The 25,976-nt window shown below is 46.6% G+C and overlaps 1 protein-coding gene and 1 long non-coding RNA gene across 5 annotated transcripts in view; one reads left to right on the top strand and one right to left on the bottom strand.

Moving 5' to 3' along the window:
- Positions 1-25,976, top strand: part of GMDS (GDP-mannose 4,6-dehydratase) — a 479,880-nt gene that overhangs the window by 208,363 nt on the left and 245,541 nt on the right. For all 4 annotated transcript variants that reach the window (XM_060163828.1, XM_060163831.1, XM_060163830.1 and 1 more), the window contains one exon: positions 19,910-20,037. In XM_060163828.1, coding sequence (XP_060019811.1) covers positions 19,910-20,037 — 128 coding nt within the window. The remainder of the gene's footprint in view (positions 1-19,909; positions 20,038-25,976) is intronic.
- Positions 10,335-20,898, bottom strand: LOC132527785 (uncharacterized). Its single transcript, XR_009543089.1, has 2 exons — positions 20,772-20,898; positions 10,335-10,681 (listed from the first exon to the last, which is right to left on the bottom strand). It is a non-coding gene; the product is annotated as an uncharacterized LOC132527785 (long non-coding RNA).

Raw genomic sequence — 25,976 nt, forward strand, 5'->3', positions numbered from 1 at the left:
TTTCTGCTGAAAATACAGGTTTATATATTCTCTATTTAGGAGATAAAGGCTGTATGTATTGTCTAGAACTGTTACATTTTTTTCTGTGAGGAAAACGTCATATGCAAAAATCTTTTTGCTTTTATTGCTGTTTCTTTGAAAAGCTAATCAGTTAATAAGACTGATGTCACAAAGTTGTTAACTATATAAATTAAACTATGTAAAAAATACTGAGAAATTTTAAAATTACTTGAAAATAGCTCATGTAAAGAAAGTAGCTTCTTTTCAAATACATTGCTTATCATAATAAAATCTGAGATGATTCTACAAATTGGAACATTAAAAGCAAGCCTATTAGGAAAGCCATTGTACCCATGAGCTGTTTTGTTGCATTTTTAATACTCTAAAGGTACTTCTAGAAATATTTTGACAAACTTGTATAACTTACACATTTCTTTATGTGCATATGGAAATTCACACATACTTCTAGTTTTTTAAATTTTTTAATTTAAAAATATATATTAGCCCACGAGATGATATCCTTTCTTTGAAAGAGCTTTTAGGGAAAAAACAGAGGACATCCACCTGTATGTGTTCTCCCCAAATACCCTCAGAATTTATGAGCTAGAAAGGAATTTAGAGATCTTTCCATCCCATTTGTCTCATCAGTGAAGAAGCTGAAGCAGCATGAGAATGAGTTGTCCAAGGTACAGCACTAACAGCTGTCAGCACTGAGGCTAGACATAATCATGGGGATGGGAGGAATGACATAAACATTGCTCGTGTCTAGAAAAAGCACGTGGACACGTTTTGGAGTTGGCGCTGGAGCAGAGCTGGAGCTTCGCTATGGAATGAAGCGACGGCTCGTGTCTTTGGTAAAAGCCATGAGTTCATCTGGCTGAATGCAATGTGCCTTTCAGATGTTTAGCAGAAATAATCACAGTACAACATTAGTTTTATGAGATTAAAATACAAATGTGATATGAAGCAAAAAACTCATCTTGAGTATCACCAAGAGTTGGCCAGGAGAAAAAACAGAGTTAATACAAAATACATTAAAATCGTGGCAGTGAAAAGTGATAAAGTACTTTAAATATATCCGTAATTAACAGTTTAAGACTCCCACAAATGGATGGTGTACTGCTACTGTTTAGGTATCAAGCCATTTTTAGACGCTATAGCACATTCCTGTAAATATGGGCTTCATAAGAAATCATATATAGCAGTCTAAACACAGTATTCACCTGACTGGGAGAATCTGGCATTTTAAAGTTCATGAACTTGTGGTTTTAAGTTTTAGACTTCAGCTTTTTTTTTTTTAAACCGCCAAGTATTTTGCTTCTTAAAATGTCTATATTTATTATCATAAGTTAATCTTTAGATTTTTTAAAACTATAATTCCTGTAAAAATTAACTACCTAAGTCATAATAAAATTTTGGGTAATTTTCCCCTTTATTTTTCTGAAGATTGTCCTTTATTCATTGCTGTAAAGATAAGATTAATACTCCAGGTTAGAGTTTCTCAGCTGGGGGTGGGGTGAGGTGGGGAGAACATGACCTGCCCCCGGAGGACATGTGATAATATCTGAAGACTTTTTTGGTTGTCACCAGCATCTTGCGGGGGCAGGGATGCTCCTAAACATCCCACAGCCTGAGTGTCAGTCGTGCTGAAGGTGACAAGCCCTACTCGCCCCATCAAATCTAGACGAATGTCATCTCTAAGACCAGGATCTTCTTTTTCTTTATGTATCACTTTTACTTTGCAGTAAATCCTTCCTAGACCTTTAGCAAACACTACCTAAACACAGGGGGAAAGAAATCTGATTTAAATAGCTCCATGTGAAACCATTTAGGCCTTAGGTCTTCTGGTAACTGCAGATCAGACCCAAGTCAGGGAAGCCCAGAGAACAGAGTTGTTTTTTCAGGGCTCTTCTAACCATCTGGGGCTGAATTCTCACTTTATAGTGACCCACTGGTCCACAGACCCACATCAAGTTGGGTCCATGACCCTCCCTCCACCTCCAAAATAAATGAGCGTTTTTATCTTTTGTTATAAATTATGACAGGGACAAAGCTTTCCTTTGGGAATAAACCCTAGATTCCATGTCCTGGCGATGGTATAAGACAACCATTAAAATGTATTCGAGATCATCTCTCAGTGCACACATGGGATTATAGTAGTGTTACTGTGAGAGGTTCACTGTATGTGAGAATTTTCCTTTAAAATTATTCAAATTCACAGTATTTTAGGGCTTTAGGGGACAATAGAATGCATGATATAAACTAAGTGGCTGGAACTTGCTTTTATTTAACCCTGTGGGCAGAAAGCACTCCTCTTTCTGTATGTGTATGTATGTCTGTCTGTAAATAAAATAATCTTTTAAAACATGACTTAAGGGGCTTCCCTGGTGGCGCAGTGGTTGAGAGTCCGCCTGCCGATGCAGGGGACACGGGTTCGTGCCCCGGTCCGGGAAGATCCCACATGCTGCGGAGTGGCTGGGCCTGTGAGCCATGGATGCTGAGCCTGCGCGTCCGGAGCCTGTGCTCCGCAACGGGAGAGGCCACAACAGTGAGAGGCCCGCGTACCACCAAAAAACAAAAACATGACCATTTGTCAGTCTGGCTAGCAAATTTAAATCGTGGTGCTATAGAAATATCAAGAAACACGCAAACCAGTATCAAACAGCCCGATGTTTTATTTGTATTTCTGTCTATTAAAGGTGCTTTGTGGTTTTTAGGTGAGCATTATAGCCTTCATTTATTGGAAACAATTTAGCCACCCATTGTGAAATCAGGGCATGAGTAATCTCACGTGAGAGCTCAGCAGAGCACTGCAGGCTTGACGCAGAACCATTTTGTCTGAGTTTCATGGTTAGATCACTGGCCACTCACTTGGACCCACCAAGGTCGAGGTGGCCTCTGGTTGGGCACGAAGTGACATCATCTGGTTCGCTGTCACTTTTGTGGACGGTGACACTTGGAGATCACAGAGCTGTCTGCCTCTGTTATTCTCTGCAGAGAGAGGAGGTGTAATTGCTTAAACATGAAAGACTCTTGAAGCAATATTGGGTTTAACTGAGGCGGTTTTTACCACTAAATAAAGTGAAGTCCTTTCCCACCGGCTGAGACGAGGCTTCTGGGATTGTTGTATTGATTTTTTTAATGTTTTGCAGTTTCTTTGGCATTTACATTTGAAACCAAGCTGACAACTGTCTGGTCTCACGTAGCAGGACTCTCACGTATACGCAGGCAGTGTCCACGGGAGCTAAGAGTGCCTCAGGCTTCGCAGAGCCAGGCCTGGGCCGAGGCAGCTTGGCCACAGGACTTCGGCAGCCCTCAGTCCTCTTCTGTGTTGATGACGATGTCTACCCCACGGGAGTGTCGTGAGGATCAGGGAGACAACAGTATATGCTACTTACCTGTGGGGGTCCTTGTGAAGCAGAAGCGGGGAGCAGGTGTGCAAAGGATGAGCACAGTTCCTGGTGGGTTGAGAACATTCGTGTTTCTTTGTCCCCCCCCTTCTTCCCTCTTCCTGTAGTGGCAGGGCTGAGTCCTAGCGGCCGAGGTGCCGGGCTCTGCCGGAGCAGCCCTCCGAGTGGGATTCTGGCGGCTGTGGCCTGAGACGTGCACCCAGCGGGGCCTGTCCGCGGGAGGTGTGCTTGAACCGAACACTGAGAATGTCATGATGTTTGCTTAGAGCAGGCGCTGAGACACCCCTGAGCTGCAGGGAGAAGAGCTGTACGTGCTGCTGGGGAACTGGAACCACGGGAAGAGCATTTGCGAGTGAGGTTCTGGCAGTTGAGCCAGCGAACGTTCGAATTAGCGAAGCCGGAAAAAGATGATGATGAATGTGGAAGGTTATGGATAATCACCAAAGGCCTGGGAGAGACCCTTGAGAAAATTAATGAAACCTCCAAGTACATATTTTTATTAATGGTCCTGTGAAGTGCAAAATGTTTTGTCAAAGAAATTACAAACCGGAAAAGAAACCTGCTTTACTTTTTGGTGATACTAAGAAAAAACCCACAAGTACAATTTTCATTTAAATTTTATTAATTATAAGATAAATTACAAGTTTTATCAAAAGGGCGTTTTCCCCCAAATTTAGTTTGAGCCAAAGCTTTCTTTTCCCTGTTTATTACGGGGTTTTGTTCCCACTTTTAGGGGACACGGGAGTCTTGAGGTGGAGCCAGCCCCCTCCACTGACTAAGTGAGGGACTTTGGTAAGTTTCTTCATCTCTCTGAGCCTCGGGTTGCTTTTCTCACGTGTGAAATGGGGTGATAACGGTCTTCACTTAGGGAGCTGTGAGCATTAAAGGAAATAATGTACGCAGGGTAATTAGTACATCCTACTGTCACCACCACTGCTGAGGTTGCATCTGGAGAAAGGGGGTCCACCTGTGGCCACCTCACAACTTAAAATGTGATAATAGGGACTTCCCTGGCGGCGCAGTGGTTAAGACTCCTCGCTCCCGGGTTCGATCCCTGGTCAGGGAACTAGATCCCACACGCAAGCCACAACTGGGGAGCCTGCCTGTGGCAACTAAGACCCAGTGCAACCAAATGAATAAATAAATATTTAAAAGCTAATAAAATGTGATAATCATGACAGGAATGATAAAGGGGAAAAGTCATAGAGGGATCGGTGACTTGTCTTTCCTGAACAAGTTGAAGAAGCTAAGCTTCCAGAGCTTGGTAACTGGGGACTCAGGTAGACAAGATGGGGTGAAGGAGCCCCCCGAGCACTAGGTACCAGGTGTTGGTAAGAACAGTGTTCTGCACTTGTTGTCTGTGTTTAATTCCCAGAGCTCAGTTAGAGACTAAACTCTGAGCAGAAAAGATTCTCCTAGAGAAAGGATTTAAACCCATGTTACTCTTCTGTGGTCATCCTTTGTAGAAGAAAACTTTTTCTGTAGAAAATACTGCTTGTAAAGAAAGAAGAGGAGGATGGGAGAAGAGCCACGATAAACTCAGTGGAGCTCTACGATCCAGCTGACAACGACTCCATGCTTGAAGGCTGCTTCCGGCCAGGGCGCAAGCAGGTCCTAAAGCATCGTGACAAGCTGGGGACAGACACGCCTGTCAGTGGGCGCGGTAGAGAGAGTCCGCGGGAACAGCTCAGCCCCTCAGGTTGCGGTCGTGGTGTGCTGGGGTGAGGGACACTGGAGGTTTTGCCAGGACCACTGAGCATCCTTTCTAGTTGGTTAGACACTTGCACACACACGGATGTGCGTGTAAGCTTAGCCTGAGCCCAGATCCAGAGTGGGATTGGCAGCTCCTGTAGCTGAGACACAACTGGTCTGATAGAGGAGGGGTGAGGCCAGCACTGGCTTCGTTTTCTTAAAAAATTAAGAAATTTGTGAGACTCAGGACGCAAGGACGCAAAGAACAGTCCTTTGGGTATCCAATTACATACTGAGACCTTGAATTGGGAAGGGGGCCTCTCTCCCACGTGCGTGGGGAGCACAGCCCAGGGGGAGGACACGTTGCTCCTGGAGCCTCAGAGCCGTGGACTCTTGGGTCAGGGGCCCCGTGGCCAGCCAAGCTTTTGTGCAGGGGGCCGTGACTGTGGTTCCTCCTTCGAGTGGTTTAATGCCAGGAGGGTGAGAACTTCAGACAGGTGGGTTTGAGAATATTCAGCACTTCCCACTGGGTCAGCAGAATTTGGCCTTGAATGCTTCTCTGACCTTGGTAGTACCGGCTGATGGACCCCTGGGGCATTCAGTCCTCTGCGTACAGTAATTTACAGTTTGGGCTCAACCTCTCAACAGACCCTTTGCCATCTTCCTACATCCCTGGTTGAATGTACACTTCCAGCTGTTGTTACACAGACATTCCTGGTCTCGGTGGACCCTAGCGATGGGTCACTTAAACATCCCCGGAGTGAGCAGAGTTGTTGATGTTAAAGAAGGCTTATTTCTGCTAGAATAGGTATATCGTTACAATACAACTTTCTAAATGTCTAGTAAGTTTCAGGTTTCTTAAAAGGCACCAAAGCAGGATGTACGTGAGGATAAGTAGCCCATAATGGGATGCAATTAAGGAAGTGAAAGTACAGCCTGATGGCAAAGAAACACTTCCTGGCCGTGAGGAAGGTAGGTGTTCAGCATAATTTTATCGGTGGAATAGGGGAAACCCCAGTGCCCACAAGAAGCTGAAGAGGCCACAGTGAAGTTCACAGGAAACGTCTCTGCCTGGCCCCAGGTGCCTCTTAAAATCCCAACAATGAATTTGTACAGAAGCAGCAAACCTCTTTGTAAGGAAGAGGAAGGAGTTTCTCAGAGGCGCACTGAGGAATCCTGTTGGAGGAAGACCAAGTGAATAGGGCTGGAGCCTCAGTGCTGATCTGTGGCCCTGGGGACGGCCTCAGGCCAGTGCTCGCAGAAGATTGTGAGGGACGGTTCATCTGAAGTGCTGAACACTGAGGAGTGTTTCCTAACCTGCAAACAAAGGGTTTCCTTATCGGAAATAAATACAAGACAGGAACTGAAAATTCTTTTAAAAATGAATATCATCTACTGTGCCCAGCAGTGTAATGAGCCAATACACTGTTTGAGAAAAAGTGACACGTATACGCGCCTCTAACAGGTAGACAGGAGACCTTGGTAGACACAGCTGAATGCTGCTGAGTAATTAAGACTGATGGTTATGAACGTGAAATTGCTTTTAGGAGTGGAGGGACCCACGTCCTCAGGTGTGGAGGGAGGTCAGGGCTCCCTGACCTCAGGGCTGGTCACCCACCGCTTGGCAGCCTCGCCTGCAGTGGAGAGGTACCATTGCGCTCCTCTGTTTTCGGGTAGCGCGTTTGCTTCCTTTTCTGTGACAGGAGAGGAACAGGAGAGCAAGTGAGCGGATTGTGGAAGGAGACACAGCTGCCGCCTTTCGTAGACCTTTGTCTCGTCCCCGTTTTCTATCAGATGAAGAATGTGAAGCAAGGCCTTTGGAAGATTTTCTTACTTTGCAGTCTTTCCAGTGGAATGGCTATAAGCCGATACTGTTTCTTTAAAGTTACTTTGAACATGGAATTTCTGTGAAGTGGCCCTGCTCTGCTTCTCAGGCATCAGGAATGTTCTGAGTCGAGATGGAGGCTGAAGAAGGAACTGAATCCACGCGGTGTCCGTCCGAGCATCGTCAGGGAGAAGCGCTGTCATTTCCGATGCAGCGCCGTGTCTCAGTTCTGGGGTGCGGCCCAAACATGACCCAGACAATGTGGGATAAGTCGTTTTTTAATGTTAATAAATCATTTCTATAAAAAAGAGTTGATTTCAAAGGATGATATACATGTGTCTGTGTTATTCCCAGGCGTGCTCTGCCCTGTGTGAGTGGAATGTGTTCGCTGGGGACAAAAAGTCTGACCCTCCTGCACCATGTCCCTCATCTCTCCGTCTCTGCTCTGTAAATTTCAGAGCAGATTAGAGGGAAGAGAGACTCAGAGCGCACAGAGCATCCGGCGGCCACGGCAGTCACCCCCCCCCCCCAGAGGAATCCGTCCCTGAACTGGGACCTGTGCATCTGTGGGAATCTGGGTTTGGAAACGGCAAAACTCCCACTAACCTTCAGCAAAACTAAAACAGACGGTGCGTGGTACCCATGCGTGGGAACAGCCAGGGCGTGTGTGGCCAGGGCCGCTGAAGCTGAGACTCTGACCCTGCAGGTGCCTCCCTCTGTCTTTCTGTCTTGAATTTACCTTTTCAAACTCCTTTCTTCTCTGCAGCCAGAACTGAGGACACAGCAGCCTCGGTCTGACTGCCCCCCACCTCGTGAGGGTCTGGGGAAGGCACTCCCTGTCACCTCGCTGGGGCCCTGCAGCTAGGGCACTGGAGCGCTGGGGGTGCCCGCTGGGGGTGCCAGCGTGTTAGGTTGCCCCCAGGCACGGGCTGCCAGAGGCTCGACTGTGTCGGGGTGGGGCGTGGCCATTTAGGAAAGTCAGGGAAGCAGAATCACGGGACCTGAGCCGTCGGCTGGAGGGTGGATGAGGAAGGGCTGCCAGTGGGTGGCGAGCTGGTTGCCAGGCGGTGACACCCAGAAGTCAGGTCAGCAGAGGTCAGGGTGTGTCCCCTGGGGTGACCGGAGGCCCGATGTGGACCTGCAGGTCCAGGGCTGGGGCCAGCGTGCACCAGTGGGGCTGCGGGCAGTGAGGGCATCCGGGGCCTGAGTGACCAGCCCCCCGGGCCTGGAGGGCAGGGGACGTGGGGCCTTGGGGGGACTTGGGGCGTGGGGGGGCCGTCCCTTGTCCCTTCTGCTGCGGAGCTGCTGCCAGTTCTCCGGCTCGCCTCCTTCTCTCCCTCAGCCACATCCCTGCTGGTCTCTGGGCCTCCCAGCCTCCCGGCCTCCCCGCCTCCTGGCCTTCCCGCCTCCTGGCCTTCCTGCTGCTTCAGCCCCGCCGCGCTCTCCTTTTCCGTCACCACCACTTCCTCCTCCTCCCCGGCCCCTTTACATGCCGTCAGTAGGTTTGGTTCTTGGACATGTCTGTCCTCTTGCCCACCTCCCTCTCTGGGTCTCATCCAGCCTTGGCCTTGGGACTTGAAATGTCATAACTGGGTCCCAAATGTGTGCTCTCCCCTCGGCCCTCCCAAGGCCGGACCTGGCGTCCCCTTGGCCCAGTCTCATCCGGAGCTCAGTGTTTTGTTCTTTCCTTCCCTGATAGTTTGCTCAGCACATCACGTGAATAGAGAGACAGGATCACAGTGTTTCTGTGGCAAGGTCAGTGCTACACAGAAACCTGTTGTAATTTGGTGGGAGGTTGTCTCTGTCAGGGTTGGTTTGAGTGAGGCGGAGGCTCTCAGTGGGGACACTTTGGGTTCTCCTGGGGAAGTTGTGGAGCCTGCAGACACGTCTGGGTGTCGCAGTGGGTCGGGGGAGCTCCTGGCCCCGGGCTGTCGAAGCTGCACCCAGGACGGGGGCACCCTGCAGCCCAGTGCCGAGTGCCGAGCCAGGACCAGCCCTGGAGTGAGGATGTAGGGCCTGGAATGGTCCAGCTCCCCCGGGAAAGGCAACGAGCATTTGATGCAAACAGCAAAGCAGCTTGAACCTCTCTCTCTAAACCCGTATTTATGACTAGTTGCCGGGAAGTGGTAGCTCGCGTCATGAATGGGCCTCTTGTCAGCCCGGGTTCTCCGCAGGCGCTCCTGGTGGGGCCTGAGTACCTGCAGTTAAACGCTGTTGCTTTTGGCAGGGCATAGCAGCAGGCGAGGTGCAGGTCCTCTGATCTCCACGGTCTGCGCCGTCAGCCGTGACCTTCCCCGTGTCTCTTCTTTCCCCACCCCGTCTGCACCAAGCCCCGGCCCAGGCACTGCCCAGCGGGGCGGCCGAGGTCGCTGCGGGGTGGGACCCGGGGCCCCAGGCGGAGGTCGTGCGGGGTTCAGGGTACATTGGAATGATTTCTGTTTGCCAGTGAAGATCATCCAAACTATCTTTGTACTTTATTTAATTCCAAAAAATCTTTAAATCGAAAGCTTTTGGATGAAGTGCTGGGCAGTGGAATAGAAGTTTTATTAGAGGAATTGCGGTCACTTCACATGCTGTCTGGTGCTGAAGGGATAGTGTTACACACGTTTGCGTGTGTGCTCACGCACAGCCGCGTGCACGCATGGGCACACGTCCCGACTAAAGTCACCCCACACTCAGCGCTTCTTTTCCTCTTAGGAGTTGGACAGTGTGACTGCAGGGCCAGCGTGAAACACACGTCTGAAAAGAAGTCACTTTGTCTAATGGGACGAGCAGAAGAGTTTTCCCCGGGGGGCTCACTGGGTCTCCCTTGGCATTTCTGCCCTTTGTGCCACTGTCCAGTGTTGAATTTTGTATTATTAAAGAAAAAAAAAAGTTTGTTAAAGTGATAACATTGTGGCAGAGATTGTGTTTTAACAGATGACCTAATTCTTTAATTTTAGTAAGTGTGCTACTATTCACATCTTAAAGTTTAATGCTGGTAATTTAAGGTATATGTTTTGTAAAATTTGTCAGTTCTCCTTTTCCTTCAATTTTTGTTTTAGAAGGTATTTGACTTAGGGAAATTATGTGGGTGTTTTGTGATATTAGAGTAGAAAGTTTAACAGAAAAGGAACATGTGTATATATCCACATGCACACGAAGAGGATTAGACTTGGGAACAAAGCCAGGGTATTAGGACCTGGCTCTGGCTCCTCTGAGCCTGTGTGTCCCGCTGCCTGGCTTCGCAGTGGGTCCTAGTCATCGGGCCTCAGGGGAGGTGAGGCCCAGGGGGGAGGGTCCACAAAAACAGGGTGATCTTGTGGGTCAGAATTTCATAAGTATAGTTTGCCTGGTGTGTGAAAAAAATCATTTCAAATAGTTGTATTTGAGTCAGAGAAATAGTGTGAGCAAAACAGTGAGACAAATTTCAGGGTTTTACGTATATTTTTATATACATGCATTCATTGTACAGATGTACTCCGTAGAAAAGAAAACGTAAAAATCAAATTTTTCTGAATGTCTAACATGAAAATAAAAATAAATATGTCCAGGGTGGCACAGTTGTTCACATTATATCCAGATGTGCAGAGGAAACAAGTTTCTTTATTTCTTTAGGTCTGTCTTTGTCTTCCTGGCAGCCCTGCCCACTGGTAGGCGGGGACCACTACGGACGCCAAAGCGCTGCACAGTTCTTTCGGCTTAGTGGGAAGCGGTGACTTGAATAGGCCTCTTGGCCGCCCAGCCTCTCTAGTTGGAAGGTTCAGCTTGGGGCCTTGGTGTGGAAGTGGAGAGCAGAACATGTTACCTTGGGACTGTAGTCAGTGGCAGTGTCTCTGTGTCCTCACCAGAATCAAGCCAGACCCTCTCGGGAGGAGACTGTCCTTCTCAGACGTGTCCCCTGGTTTCCAGCAGACTGAGATTACTAACCTCGAACTCGCAGTGTCACCATCACTCAAAGTCAGCAGATAAAACAAGAGATCAGTCCCCTAAGAACTTTAAGTATTAGACTTATCAAATTAGAAGATAAAATTACTAGGATATGTTTAAATAAATAAAATGAGAAATCATAAAAAAGAAATAAGCAACAACAGAATATAAAAAATAGGCAAAGAGAAGCAGAGAGAGCTTCACATATGAAAAGTTATTGAAATAAAGAATTTTATGCATGACTTAAATATTAGGCTGCTAAAAGAAAATTAGATGGATCTAAGGAAGTTACCCAGTGTATTGCAGAGAAGACGAAGAGAGGGAAATTATAAAAAAAAGAAATTAACAGACCGGCAGGTAAAGTGGGAAGGTCTAACGTTCTTTCCCAGGAGGAAATAGAAAGAAGAAACTAGAGCAAAGAAGAGGCGGTATGTGAAGAGGTACGTGTACTGCACAGATACAGGAACACGTGTACACCAAGCAGAAAACCACATCTAGATACATGGACCTGACTCCAGGATGCAAAAGACAAAGAAGCGTCTTTAATCTCACGAGAGGAAAAACGGTGAATGACAGTTAAACTGGCCACACTCTTATCCGGAGCAAAAAAATGGAACCCAGAAGGCAGTGTATTAGTACCTTCAAATGCTAAGAGAAAATAATTTTCAACCTGGCATTGTCTAGTTATCAAAACTATCTTTCAAAATCAAGCCAATTTCTCTGCGTTAAAGGAACTTCTAAAGAATGAGTTTTAAGAAGAAAGGAAATTATGTCAGAAGAAAGATTCAAAAAGGTAGGATGAGAAAGGAAATTGGTAAATATGGGAATATGCACAGCATTTCCAGTCCAAAATTATAAATAAATGTGTATTCTCTGAAAAAAAAAAAGAGATCGGGGAGCTATGCAAAGTAACCGAAGTGAACGAGCAGAGTTAAAACCGAGAGGAAGCTTATTTTATCACCTTTAATCTATTACAGCTAGAGACTCTGTTTGACAGTTTTGCTCATGAAAGATATATAATTACCCGTAAGATGACATTAAAATAATCTGGGACTTCCCTGGTGGCACAGTGGTTAAGAATCCGCCTGCCAATGCAGGGGACACGGGTTCGAGCCCTGGTCCAGGAAGATCCCACGTGCCGCGGAGCACCTAAGCCCGTGCGCCACAACTACTGAGCCTACGCTCTAGAGCCTGCGAGCCACACTACTGAGCCCACGCGCCACAACTACCGAAGCCCGTGTGCCTAGAGCCCGTGTTCCGCAACAAGAGAAGCCACTGCAATGAGAAGCCCGTGCACCGCAACGAAGAGTAGCCCCCGCTTGCCGCAACTAGAGAAAGCCCGCGCACAGCAGCAAAGACCCAACGCAGCCAAAAATAAATAAAATTATATTTAAAACAATAATCTAACAATGCCTGATTCACGTTTCATCATATTTTTTCAAATGTTCTAATCCTTGATTCTTACAACAGGTGGAGTGGTGACCTCCAAAAGATATGCCCACATCCTAATTCACAGAACTTGGGAATGTGGCCTTACATAGAAAAAGGTCTTTGCAGATGTGATCACGTGAGGGATCTGGAGACAAAGAGAGATCATCCTGGAGTGCACGGGTGGATCCTAAAGCCAGTGACTGTCACCGAATGAAGTTCCTGTGCCCGACACACAGTGAGGCCAAACATACCGAAACGTCGGAGTCTGGAGCAGGGAAAGGTTTATTGCAGGGCCAAGCGAGGAGAGCAAGTGGCTTGGGCCCAGAGAACTCCGAGCTCCCCGAGGACTCCAGCATGCTTAAACGACAGGTGAGGGAGGGGCGTCCAGCACGTGTGATCAGCTTGTGCACGATTCTCTGACTGGTTGATGGTGATCCACCCTTAGGAGCCGCCTGGTCTGGGCTCTGTGCTCAGGATCAGCAAGTAGTTAATTTCTTCCACTTGGTGGTGGTTTTAGCATCTGAAAACCTCAGGAAATATGCCTGAGATACTATGATCTGGGTACTTCAGAGAGGAGCTGCAGCAGAGCATGTGCGGGGGCCGTGTGTCCCGGCAGGGCCCCATGGGGTCCCGCTCGGTTACACGACAGGTGTCCTTATAAGAAACAGAAGAGGCGACGACACAGACCCTGGAAGAGGAGGTGGTGTGCAGACGCAGGGATGCAGCCACAGCCCAGGGGGACCAGGAGCCCCGACACAGGAGGCTTTAGAGAAAGGCTTCCTCCCTGGATGGCCCAGAGGGAACATGGCCCCGCGGAATCTCAGGCTTACGGCCCGCAGACTGAGAAATTACGGAAGCCACCTGGTTTTTGTAATTTGTTATGGCAGCCAGAGGAGGTTAATGCGGTCACCGTTAAATTTACACTTTCTCTAATTCTCTGTTTACCCTAGTGTGACTCCGAAGCCAGGTTTTCTGGCCTGCCGTCCTCCCCTGGGGCTCTGGGAGGTGGCGTCTGGGTGTGTGGGACGCGGATGTGGCCAGTTGGACCTCGTGTTGACGGGGGCCCCTGGTGTCCTCAGGCCCGGGTACAGCTCTCTGCCCTCAGGGCTGCTGGTCTCAGCTGCTTCCTCGCCTGGTGGCCAAGCAGGTGGCGTGGCCTCTGCCGGGCCCTTCCTGTGTCTGCCGCCCATCGGTCCAGGGCCTTCTCTTTCCTGGGCTCCTTGCTCTGCCTGTGTCTGGCTCTGGACTGTAGACCCACTGCGTCGTCCGACTCGTGGTCCCCTCCGGGTGGTCTGATGTCCACCTCGCCTGGGCTCAGCGGTGAGGGCGGAGGGCCTTCACCCCTGCTCATCTTGTTAGTGTCCCTGGTGCAGGCCCCCCAGGCTGGTCAGGCCCAGGTGGCCTCCTCGGAGGGCTCCCCAGACTCCACAGGACGCATGGCACAGACTTCTCCTCGGCCATGTCCTCAATCTGCTCTGCTTGGTATCGCAGCCCAGAGGCTACATTCACCTGGAGACTCTCCTGCCTCTGCTGTCCTTCCCCACGAGCCCTGGAGCCGCCCCTCCCGTCCTTCCCGCCTGGACGCGGGCCTGGTCCTGCCCCTCAGAGCCTGAGGGCATCACCCATGGGAGGGACTTTGGGCTATGACCACACTGGTGTCTGCTACACTAAAGTTACCTAGAAAATTACTTTCCCATGAAGCCTTGCTTTCACACTTGCTGTCTTGTTCCAGAATCCTATTTTGAATGGTAGGGATGAGTATTACCTGTCTGGTGTAGCTCTTCTCACCTTTCCCCAGCCTTGGGTTAACCGTGGAGAATGTCACATAAAGAGGAATGCATGAGAAAAAACCTTTGCTATTTTAAAAGATTTATCACAGTAAAAATATCCAAGACAATAAGCATTTATGACTGATAGATACAGTGTTCTACAGCCTTTTAATTTAGTGTCTCATTTGATCCTTAGTATCGATTATTATCCCATTTTATAGATAAGACAGCTGAGACGTTAGGACATTTAAGGTCACAGCACTGATACAAGTAGCAGAATTAAAAATAACTCACAGGGCATGTAACCCTACTTCCAGAATCTGCCTGAAAGCACTCACCCTTTGCCTCAGATTGGAAATGAAAGATGAAGCTGTTTCCAGGTCCTCAGATGGCGTTCCCACCCTGCTACCAGCCCTGACCGCTCTGGGCCCACCATGACTTGGGCAGTCTTGGAGACTCAGCTTTGAATTTAAGTAAATAATAATAGTGTTTTATCCAGCGTAGTTTGGTGTTTTTAATGTGGCAGTTTTTCTTGTTTGCTGTGTTGCCAAAACAGAAGTTCTGTATTTTTCATTCTGTCAACGCTAGCAAAACTCATGATCTCAATCTTAGAGCCAATATTTGGGCTAAAACCAGTTTTAATTGGTCTCTTTTTTATATATATATTTATTTTATTTTATTTATTTTTGGCTGCGTTGGGTCTTCATTGCTGTGTGCGGGCTTCCTCTAGTTGCGGCGAGCGGGGGCTACTCTTCGTTGCGGTGCGCGGGCTTCTCATTGCGGTAGCTTCTCTTGCTGCAGAGCACGGGCTCTAGGTGCACAGGATTCAGTGGTTGTGGCTCGCGGGCTCTAGAGTGCAGGCTCAGTAGCTGTGGCGCACGGGCTTAGTTGCTCCGTGGCATGTGGGATCTTCCCAGACCAGGGCTCAAACCCATGTCCCCTGCATTGGCAGGCGGATTCTTAACCACTGTGCCACCAGGGAAGCCCAGGTCTCTTTCTTATTAGTATACATTTATATGGATATTCTATTTTCCTTGGTTAATGCGTTTACCTTGAAAAAGTAACCTACTATGAGGTTAGAAATGTTTATTAGTGCTTTGGGTGTGTAAGTAAGTCCACACGCCTGCCTCTGGCTGTTTATTTAGATCTGTTTTCAATCTCAGACGTTCAAAATCAGAGAATTAAGAGACTTAGTCGTAAAAGAACTAAGAAATCTGAACTTTTCATTGAGGCTTAATTACAGGTACCATTCACATTGTAATGTAATAATTGTAATAATAGGTAACATTTATTGGGAACTTGCTAATCACATTACCTAGATTTTCTCAGTTAAACATCAAACCTACATGGTAAGTACTGTTATTATCCTTGTTTTACAAACAAGGACGTGATGATATTAATTCAGTCTGTGTCTGTAGTGATTCGTGGTCCGCAGCACCCTGACCTCTGCTTGGGTGTCCCTGTGACTTGGCCTGGCAGGTGTTCCTGTCCTGTGGTGTGCAGAGACTGTTACATGGTTTGTGTAGCAGAGCCGGTGACCAGCAGCCGTCGGTCGGTTCACTAGGCTGACTTTCCATTTCTCGGTCTTCTTCGTAGCCACGGTCTTGTAGTGCAAGGCTCTTAGAGATCAAGTGTCTATGTACATCATTTTGGGAGTTCCATAATTGGAGTGTGCTGTAACAGCAAAACCACTCAGGTGATCTAGTCTGTGGAGGGACGCCTCCTGCACTGCTGGTGGGTTGGTGACGGCAGCACAGGCGGGAAGGTGAGGGAGACAGCTCGGGTCAGGCTGCTGGCTGCACAGAGTGACTGCCAAGGCCTCAGCCCTCCTGTGTCATCATTGCTTATAGTTCTCTACAAAAACAGCAGTCTTGTGTGATAAGGAGTGAAAATGAAGAGAACAAATTGAGGAAAAAAATCACTTGAAGCCTCTCCCAGGAATGAATGAAGCATATGGTGGCAGTAATAATGTTAAAAATGAATCTGAAAATGAAATTAAGGAAGGTTCCAGTTATAATAACATCAGAGGGAATAAAGTACTTAAGGAACAAATTTAACAGAAGCAGTGCAAAACGTATTCCCTAGAAACTACTGAGCATTTTTGCTGAAAGCAGTTTGAGAAGACGCAGGTCACTGGAAAGACCCCGTGTGCTGATGAGCTGGAAGACGAAGTGTTGCTGAGACGGGCAGTGCTCCCGCACTGAACTACAGACCCAGCATCATCCCTACAAAATCCCGGGTTGCTTTTTTGCAGAAATTAACAAGCTGATGCTAAAATTCGTATGGAAATTCAAGAGACTGAGGATAGCTAAAACAGTCTGAAGAAAGAACACAGTTGGAAGACTCACACTTCTTGATTTGAACCCTTACCAGAGACCTATGGTAATCAAGAAGGTGTGGTACTGTCCTAAACACAGGTGTTTCGGTCATTGCAATAGGACTGAAGGTCAGAAATAAACCCATGTGTCTATGGTTAATTGCTTTTCGACAAAAGGTATAAGGCAACTCAAATAGGAGAAAGAATAACCTTTTCAGCAAACACATAGTGCCAGGACAGCCCTATATCCACATGCAAGTGAATGAAGTTGGGCCCTTTCATCTTAACCACACACACAAATTAACTAAAATTAGGTCAAATACCTACAGGTAAGAACAAAATCGATACAATTCATTAAAAAATATAGGAGAAACTCTTCAAGACCTTCCTTGGGCTAGGCAAAGCCCTTTTGGATATGACACCAAAAGCTCATACAACCAAAAAAAAAAAAATAGGCAACTTGAACTTCATAATAACGGAAAAAAACTTTTGTGTGTCAAAGGACACCATCAAGAAAATGAAAATATAACCTATACAATGAGAGAAAACGTTTGTAAATCATATATCTGGTAAAGGACTTGGATCCAGAACGTATGAAGAACTCTTACAATTCGGTATTAAGAAGACAAGCAACACACTTTAAAAACTGGACAAAGAATCCCAGTAGACATCGCTCCAAAGAAGATATACCAGTGACCCCTAAGTACATGAGAACGTAGAGGGTTAAAGTCATTAGTCATCAGAGAAATGCAAATCAAAACCACCATGAGATACCACTTAGTACCCATAAGGGTGACTGTCATCAAAAAGGTGGAAGTATAACGACTGTTGGGAAGGGTGTGGGCAAATGAGAGGCAGTCCACGGCTGGCGGGGCTCTAACCTGCTGCATCTGCCGTGAAGAGCAGTCTGGCAGTTCCTTAATAGGTTAATTGTAGAGCTGCCCTGTGACCCAGTGATTGCATCTGTAGGTGTCTACCCAAGAGAAATTAAAACATAATCCCCACACAGAAACTTGTGCATCCGTGTTCACTGCGGCAGTATTCACAAGAGCCAGAAATGGAAACAACCCAAATGTCCATTTACTGATGAGTGGGTAAATGAAATGTGCTATATCCACATAATGGGATAGTATTCAACCATGAAGAAGGAAGGTGGGATTGATTCACGTAACACAGATGAACCTGGAAAATGTTAGGCTACGTGAAAGAAGCCAGTCACAAAAGACCACATATTATACGATTCCATGTATGTGAAGTGTTCAGAATAGGCAAATCTTTAGTGACGAAAAAATAAATGACTGCTTGCCCAGGGCCAGGGGGCTGGGGAAGATGGGGCAGGATGATCGCTAAAGGGTACAGGTTTCTTTTGGGGGTGATGAGAATGTTCTAAAATTGATTGTTGGGCTGGCTGCACAGTCTGTGGATGTACTGAAAGCCATGGAATTGTACACTTTAAATGGATGAATTGTATGGTATGTGAATTATATCTCAATCAAGCTGCTATAAATAAAAACATTAAAATTAAGTTCTAAGAACTAGAAATTTCAAGTAACTGACTAGGTATCCAAGGTCATTTTGGATCCAGAGAAGCAAGGCTCCATACCCCCTAGCGTGCCATTCCAGGTGCTGGGAGGTGGGAGCCTGGGCTTTGCGGCCACACAGACCGAATTGGACACCTGGGTTAGAAGGGCCAGTTGGCACAGCTTCTCTGAATCTCAGCTTCATCATCTACGAAATGCGGGTAATAGTTCTTAGCTCGTGGGTTGCTCATCCGAGGGGTGGGGTTGTGGTCACTGCGGCATCGTGTACGGGGCCCTGACTCTCTTCGTCCCTGCAGACCTGCCATCTCACTTCTGGCAGCAGGGATTGCCCTGTCCATCTCCCCCTCTCTGGGCTCCTTTGGCAGGGGGGCCTCCTCTTCACCCCCTGCTGCCTCTGCTCCGGGCTTGCTGCTTGGTGCTCACTTAGTGCTGGTTGGGGGAGTAAACAGCAGGCGGGAGTGGAGTGTTGGAACGACGTCAGTGCTTCCACCGCACCCCTGAGCATTACTGTTCTGGCAGATAGAATACTCTGAGCTGGTTGGTGTTGGGAGCTTCATCTGATGACTCGGCATCACACGTGTATCTAGGAAATTGTGGCATGATGGTATAGTCCTGACGTTAAAATACAAAGATAGGCATCAAGTCTAAATTTAATTATAAATTTAAATTAATAGAAAATAAAAAGTTGCTAGTTGGTAATAGATTGAGAAGGATTGTGCCTGGTGAATACTTCATCTTCAAAGGCCCTGTTTTGAAGGAGCGCGTGTGTTTTATACGCTGCCCTGCAAATTTGAAACTGGGCTTCCTCAAGTTCTCTATCAGCTGCTAAGAGAAACTGAAAATTTGGATTTCCATGGAAGTCCTACCGTCATTTTTAACGATAGGGCATTGAAATGTGTCTACCGAGTTTGTGTAGTAAGCGAGCCTAGAACGTGGTTGAACTTGCACGGGGCCATCCTCTTGCCAAACTGAGAAAACTTACTTAGGACATTGACCTGACCTCTGTGCCAGGGTCTCAGGGAGCCCGGGCTTTCCCCTAACGCTCACCCCTGCGCTGCTGACGCAGAAGAGCAGAGCTAAGGCCGCTGCCGGGGTACATCATGGCGGTAATGTGTCTGAGCTGTTTGAAGCCATTACTGACCAGCTCATGTGCTTGCTAATTATCTTGAGATTTTGACATCACCTGGTGCTTTGTGATAACCTTACCTAGATACAGGGGTAGAGATAAACTTATCTCAGAAGTGCCTTTTAATTTTGTCCTTCTTTGTGATCTTTTAAAGTGGACAGAAGCGTTCATTAAAGACCAGAGAACTTTAAAACAATTTCACTCCTTTAGTTTATGACACCTTTCATCCAGTCATATCAAAATATTTATACAGAATTCAGGAATCCTTTCCTGCAGATGACACTTGGATGAAATTAGAAGGTGGCACTGTAGTAAGTACAGATGGTCTAGAAACTTACGACTTCGCACTGGATGGCTGTGCAGGTTTCTAAATAAGGGTGATCACCACTTACGCATTTCTTCTTCGTTTTCTTTACTTACACCCTGGGAGCTAAGTTGCTCTCCTCTCTCTCTCCCCGTGAACCCCAAAATAGTTTTATTAATAGGAATATATGATGTTTATGTTCTTGAAAAAATCAGGGTGGTCTGATTCTGGCATTTCCCTTCGTCCAACCCTGTTGAATTTTCTGTTTAAAAACTGGCATTCCGAGAGCTTTTCTCTGGCTGGGTGCCTGGATCGCATGTTACAGCAGCAAATGAGGAATGCCAAGACGTCCCCCAAAGACAAATGTTTGTTATGGCAGTGGAGCTGATGTGACACTCAGAGTGAGAGCCCCTTAACTTGTCTGAATGACAGTTAATGGTCTTTTTCATTTTCTTTTCTTTTGTTATTATTTTAAAGGGGGGAAAAGAATGAAAGAAATGCCCAGAGGCTGAGATTGTGTTTGGTTCACCAAACCGTTAAATGTCAAATGCACTCGACTGATAATGCATCTTTTGTCTCTTTTAGGAGCTAATTTTGTTACTCGAAAAATTAGCCGGTCAGTAGCTAAGATTTACCTTGGACAACTGGAATGCTTCAGCTTGGGGAATCTGGACGCCAAACGAGATTGGGGCCACGCCAAGGACTACGTGGAGGTAGGGACCCTCGCGTTTTGGTCTTTAAGTGCCTGTATCTGCTGGCATCCGGACGCCAGGCCTCGGGGAGAGCTCTCCTGGAGGTGGCGGCAGGTACGCTGGTGCTAATACAGATGCGTTGAAGCTCACGCTGTGCCCCCTCCCGGCTGGATGGTCAGCGGTGTGTGCAGGCCGTCCCGCACCCCCTGGAAGGGGGAAACCTCTCACGACCCTTCTTTTAATCATTCAAAATGAAGGTGCCGGTCAGTGGTCTGGATGATGGGTAAAAAGTAAATGGTGTTCCTTCCTTTCTAAAGCGTCTTCCTTGTGCCACTCCCTCATCCCCGCCCAAGACGCGCGTAACTAACTGCGAGAGCATCTTGTTATAACAGAACTAGTCCTCAGACCTGCAAGAAATACTGCCTGATTTCAATTTGTATAATCTAAGACCTTCAGATTTACATTATTCTACTAATCACTCCCAGAGTGCTTTTCTTACAGAGCGGTTGGTTCAGACTCTGGTTATTATCCCGTGCGCTTGGGAGCCTGTGACTCACACCCGTGATTGTGTCCATTAAACAAAGAGCGAAGGGAGAGATGCTAGTAATAACGCTATTGCAGAACAACGGGTGTAGTTAAAGGGAAATTCAGACTTTCAGTCTTGGGATTTATGTGCTATTAAGTTTTGGTTTGGGTTACATATGTTACATATATAAGTAGTATGATTTTTCTTTAAAAAAATTATTACCTCTTACCTTGCCGGCATTAGGATGCTTTTAGATATCCGTGGTGATTCTGTGGCCAGACGTGAAGGAGCACGTTGGTGACATTGTGTTTGTCCCGGAGTCTGCTGGTCCTTGTTTAGGTGCTTACAGATTTCCTGTACTCGGGAGACTATTTCTGTCCTCAGTGATGCCTCTCTGGGAAACCGGATCTGGTTTCCTAAGCAAACAAGCAGTTCACTTGCTAACCCAGAGGTCAGCTTCAGAGTGTTGTTATTTTTGTGTGTAGCAATTAAAAATGTTGCATACTTAAACACCTAATTCTGATTTATATTACAGACAAAAAAATTTCTGATTTAAAATTTTGAACAACGTAACATTTAGATCATTTAAATGTGTTCTTCTAAACTGCAAATACAATGAAGCATTTTATGATAGTCGCCCTTGGATGTATTTTAAGAACATTCGTTAAAAATATGTAAGACCATACTTTCAGAAGTAATAAGAAAGCGGGAGAAAGGAGGTGTTAACAAGAGAAGCTGAAACTTCCTTTTGTCTGACCTACATGGTCTTACCTTCTTAAAAATATGAGGCAAGTTTTGTAAAAATAAGTGCATTATTTTCTCAAGAATAGCATTTTGGCATGTAACCTTTGAGCTTCTGCATTTACTTAGAGCCGCACAGAAGGCTCTGTGCGTATCCTTCGTCATCCAAAGTCTTGTTCTTCAGTTTCGGGAACCAAATAGATGAAATTTCATTCTATTTTATTTTATATTTTTGCACTGGGGTACAAAAGAAGTTTGTTATTGGAACTCAGAAATAGATTTTGATAGTGTGAGAAACAGTATATCAAAATGTTAGTAATACTTATTTTTGGTTATGTTTATTTTCTTCTGTATACTTTGGTATTTTCCATATATTGAAATGAGTATGTATAAACTTTTTCAATCAGGGAAAAAGATACATGACATTTTGAAAACAGGCCAGAAAAATTCAACAAAAAGGCATGAGACTGTTACATAAACACATAAGTAACAAGAACACTTTTCGTGAGCTCAGTGGGTCTGCGGGAAGGACCGTGCTGTCGTCTCATCCCCAGATGCCGAGGGTGGCACTGCTCCTGGGTGTCGCGCAACCCTGGCACAAAGGCCCACCTGTGTATTTGTTTAACAGGAAGATATTTCGGAAACACTGTGGCTCAAAGACTTCAAAAAGGTCTTCTCAAATGATGTCATTTTGAAGATTCCTTGCCGAGATGTGTCAGTACAGCAGCCGCAGGAGCCAAGATCTCCAGGGAGGGTAAGACGTGAGGGTTAAGAGGTTCTGGCTTTTCAGCAAGTGTCACATTTTCAGATTTCACAAACACACATACAAAGTTAAGTCATTCTCGCTGGCATTCAGCACCTGATTTGTTCCATAATACAGGTGGGTTTTGCGTATTAAGGATTCCCTTGGCTCCGACAGTAACACATGTTGATGCTCTAAAAAGCGTTTGCTCACTTACGGGTTCTGAAAGAAGTCGACATTTCATGATTTCTAAAAATGTGTCATCATTAAATAAGAATCCATAGTTCGCTATCTCCATTTTAAGAAATATTATCATCCTTTGCATTTCTAAATATATTAAAATGAGGTTACTTCACAGATTTATGAGTAAAAGTAGGTGTGGCCAAAATTAAAATCAACAAGGCTAAGAATGAAAAATGAGAAGCATTGTTTGTTTAAAACACATCTGCATCCTGGCGCTATAATCAGCTTTAGAGTAAAGAAGCCTTGGCCAGCACAGATCAAACAAGTCATAATAGCATCTCATTTACATACGCTTTAATTATATAATCCCTCTCATTTATACGTAAACATGTTGTATTCATATATCTTTAGATTAAGTGACTAATAAGTTCTTATTTATGGATGAATTTTAATGATGAAGAGTAGAGAGCGTTGGCCAGACTGGGTGTAGGTGATCCCAGCTGGGTCAGTGAGCCTAAGTCTTAACAAGGTTTTTTATTTTTTTGCGGTACGCAGGCCTCTCACTGCTGTGGCCTCTCCCGTTGCGGAGCACAGGCTCCGGACGCGCAGGCTCAGCGGCCATGGCTCACGGGCCCAGCCGCTCCGCGGCACGTGGGATCTTCCCGGACCGGGGCACGAACCCGTGTCCCCTGCATCGGCAGGCGGACTCTCAACCACTGTGCCACCAGGGAAGCCCTTAACAAGGTTTTATACATCAATTTATCCATCTGTGAAAAGGACATAATAGCCACCCTGTTAAAAATCAGCATTAATGTGCTATACATCCCTGATGAGAATCTATCTCTTCCTTGTAAACATTTTTCCAACAATTTATACAAACCCATTTCCTGTTGCTGATTCAGATTCACTAACTTCTGTCCTTAGTCTTGTTTCCTAGATCAAAATGATTTAAAAATTATTTGAGTGGGTAAGAGGTATTTCAACTTGAAATGAAGAATATAAAAACTATATTAAATTACATGGCGCTTTAGAATAAACAAGTCATGTGCAGTTACATCTTTTATATTATTTTATTAGAAACATTGCTAAAGATGCAGAATTGTTGCATTAATTTTACAGTGAACAGACATATACCCACCACCCAGGTGCTGTAATTAACATCTGCAGTTATTGTTGTGTTTTGAGGAAAAAATGACTGTTTAAAAAATGCTGTAGTGCTAGTGGCTTGGGGCTATAAATACACAATTTACACAAACACAGGTTTTCAAAAATATGCATTTCTTATGGGATAAGGTCAGTTGACAATCCAAACTTTTAAAATATCTTCATCTTCTTAAATATTTCTGTGCCCTGACCGCAACCTGTTCTCACGCCTGACTCCCATCATGAACTCGTCATGAACTCGGAGCATCAGCTCGTATTCATGAGAGCACGCGGTGCTGTGTGCCACGTCGGGTGAGCTCAGGCAGCCAGCATTGCAGCAGCATTGCACCAGCAGTGCAGCATTGTACCAGCAGTGCAGCAGCACTGTAGCAGCATTGCACCAGCAGTGCAGCATTGTAGCAGCACTGCACCAGCAGTGCACCAGCAGTGCAGCAGTAGTGCACCAGCAGTGCAGCAGCATTGCACCAGCAGTGCACCGGCAGTGCAGCAGCATTGTAGCAGCAGTGCACCAGCATTGCAGCAGCAGTGCACTGGCAGTGCACCGGCAGTGCACCAGCAGTGCCTGGAACATTGTTCCTTCAGCACCTCTGTGGACTATCTCCCATGGCCATGGTTCTAGCTGCTACAAATGACCCTGCCCAAAGCCAAACCCTCCTGACAAGACAATGCTATACTGCATAAAGGTCAGCAGATTTCTTTACTATAAGACCACCTTCTCAGAACTTAGCATATGTGAGCCTGCACTAGGCCTGCTGGGAGTAGTAGAGGGTTTTCCAAACACATCTTACCTTGCCCCCCTTCTAGTGAAAAGTGGGCATTAACGTCTAGCATTGCGGAGTTGGGAAATGGTGCCCTGAGCTTAAATAAAATGAACAGTAGCCGTTTGGCTAAAGAGGTCCCACTGTGGTTGCACCTTGATAGAATTAGCCAGAAAAGATTGAGAGATAAGTTATTGTTAAGGGCTAGGCCACAAGAGTCCTTAAGCTTTTCCACCTACGGGATGGTCCTTTGCTCTTGGGATACACAGGTAATCAAGAGACCCGAGTGTGAGCTCTTTCCAGGACTCCGCAAAAAACCATTTAAACATATCATGAGGTTCTGCTGCCCACGGCTGACAGGACAGATGCCCCTGAAGAGAAACCTGGCCTAGAGGCAATCCGGGGACTTTCACATTATCAGGGGAGAAGTTTTGAGGTTCATCTGAATTTTAATATATTCCTTTAATGGTTTTCTTTTTGGTCAGGGAGCCCAGATTAGTAATAAAAAGCTACTTTCAGAAATAAAAATAAGAATAATTGCCAAATGTTAGGCACGTATTACATGCCAGAAACTTCATATCCATCGTCTTCTATAATGTGCACAAGCCTCCAGACAGGGTGAGTCCGTCCTCCTCTTACAGACGAGGGAGCTGAGGGGACGTGAGTGCTCAAAGCCAAGGTGACCACAGAGGTGAAGGCCGCCTGGTCCCCGGCCCGGGCCTGATGCCCGAGCCATAGCCCTGACTTAGGCCGAAGTGAGGGCAACAGTGGGATCCGGGTGACTTTCCGTTTCCCAGAGAGACAGAAAATTACCTTCTGTCCTTTTCTCTTTCTGCCACTTGTGGTCCCAGGGCAGGAGGAGTATCTGGCAGTTCAGAGCCACTGAGCTGGCTGTCGGCTCTCCCTGAACCCCTCCCACTGGCTGGATGCATGCGGCCCAGATGCACAGGGTGTGTTTGGGGAAATGAGCTGGGAACCGCCCACCCTCCCTGTTCGTTGGCCGCCAAGTGAGTTGACCTTCAGGACAGCTTTGGTCTCAGCAGGTGACAGAGACCTGGGGGGAGCAGGGAGCCTCTGGCGGGGACGGGAGCCTGGTGACAGAGCTGGGGAGGTGACTGCTGTGTCTCAGGCCCCCTCTCCTCCTCGTGCAGGCTGCTGCTGGCATTTTGCACCTGGTATTAATTCACACAGATCTGGAAGGAAAGGATGCATTTAAACTTTCTGAGATTCTGTGTAAAGGGAAGCTTGCTTGTTGGGACGTCTCTTCTTCACACTCAGGAGAGGAGTTTGATTTCCTCTTGGGTTTGCATCTCTAAGAGTCAACGGTACCTGATCCCGTTCTCCAGTCAGACCCCACCCAGCAGACGTGCAGGAAGTCGTAGTTGCCATATTTCCATGGCCAGGTCTTCACGGGTTGGGGATGACACCACAGGAGCAGCCATGCCCCACACCCTATAAACTGCAGGCCCTGTTTACTTCGTTGTGTTAACAAATGAAGCTTCTAGGATGGATATGCCTCAAGTTTTCATCCACAGATAAGTTAGAAACATGGAGGTGGGTGCATGGTGAGATCAGATTTTCAGTGTGTTTTAAAAAGGTAGAATTGAGCATCTGACTTTAAATTAGAAAAGTGGTTCTTGGCAAAGGTGTGTGTGTGTCTGTGTGGAGAGAGGAAGAAGCGGGTGTAGGGTGGTGGGCTGCCCTCTCAGAAGACACAGCGCCTGGTGTGTAGACGCCACTCACCTTTTCAGGGGCAGCAGTTAGCTGCAATGAGCAGCATCCTGGCCCCCCCTCCGGGTCACCCCCCTCCCCGATGCTGTGTCAGCATACCCTGCAGGCCACCAAG

This window comes from Lagenorhynchus albirostris, chromosome 10, assembly GCF_949774975.1.
Source record: "Lagenorhynchus albirostris chromosome 10, mLagAlb1.1, whole genome shotgun sequence".
Classification (NCBI taxonomy): Eukaryota; Metazoa; Chordata; class Mammalia; order Artiodactyla; family Delphinidae; genus Lagenorhynchus; species Lagenorhynchus albirostris.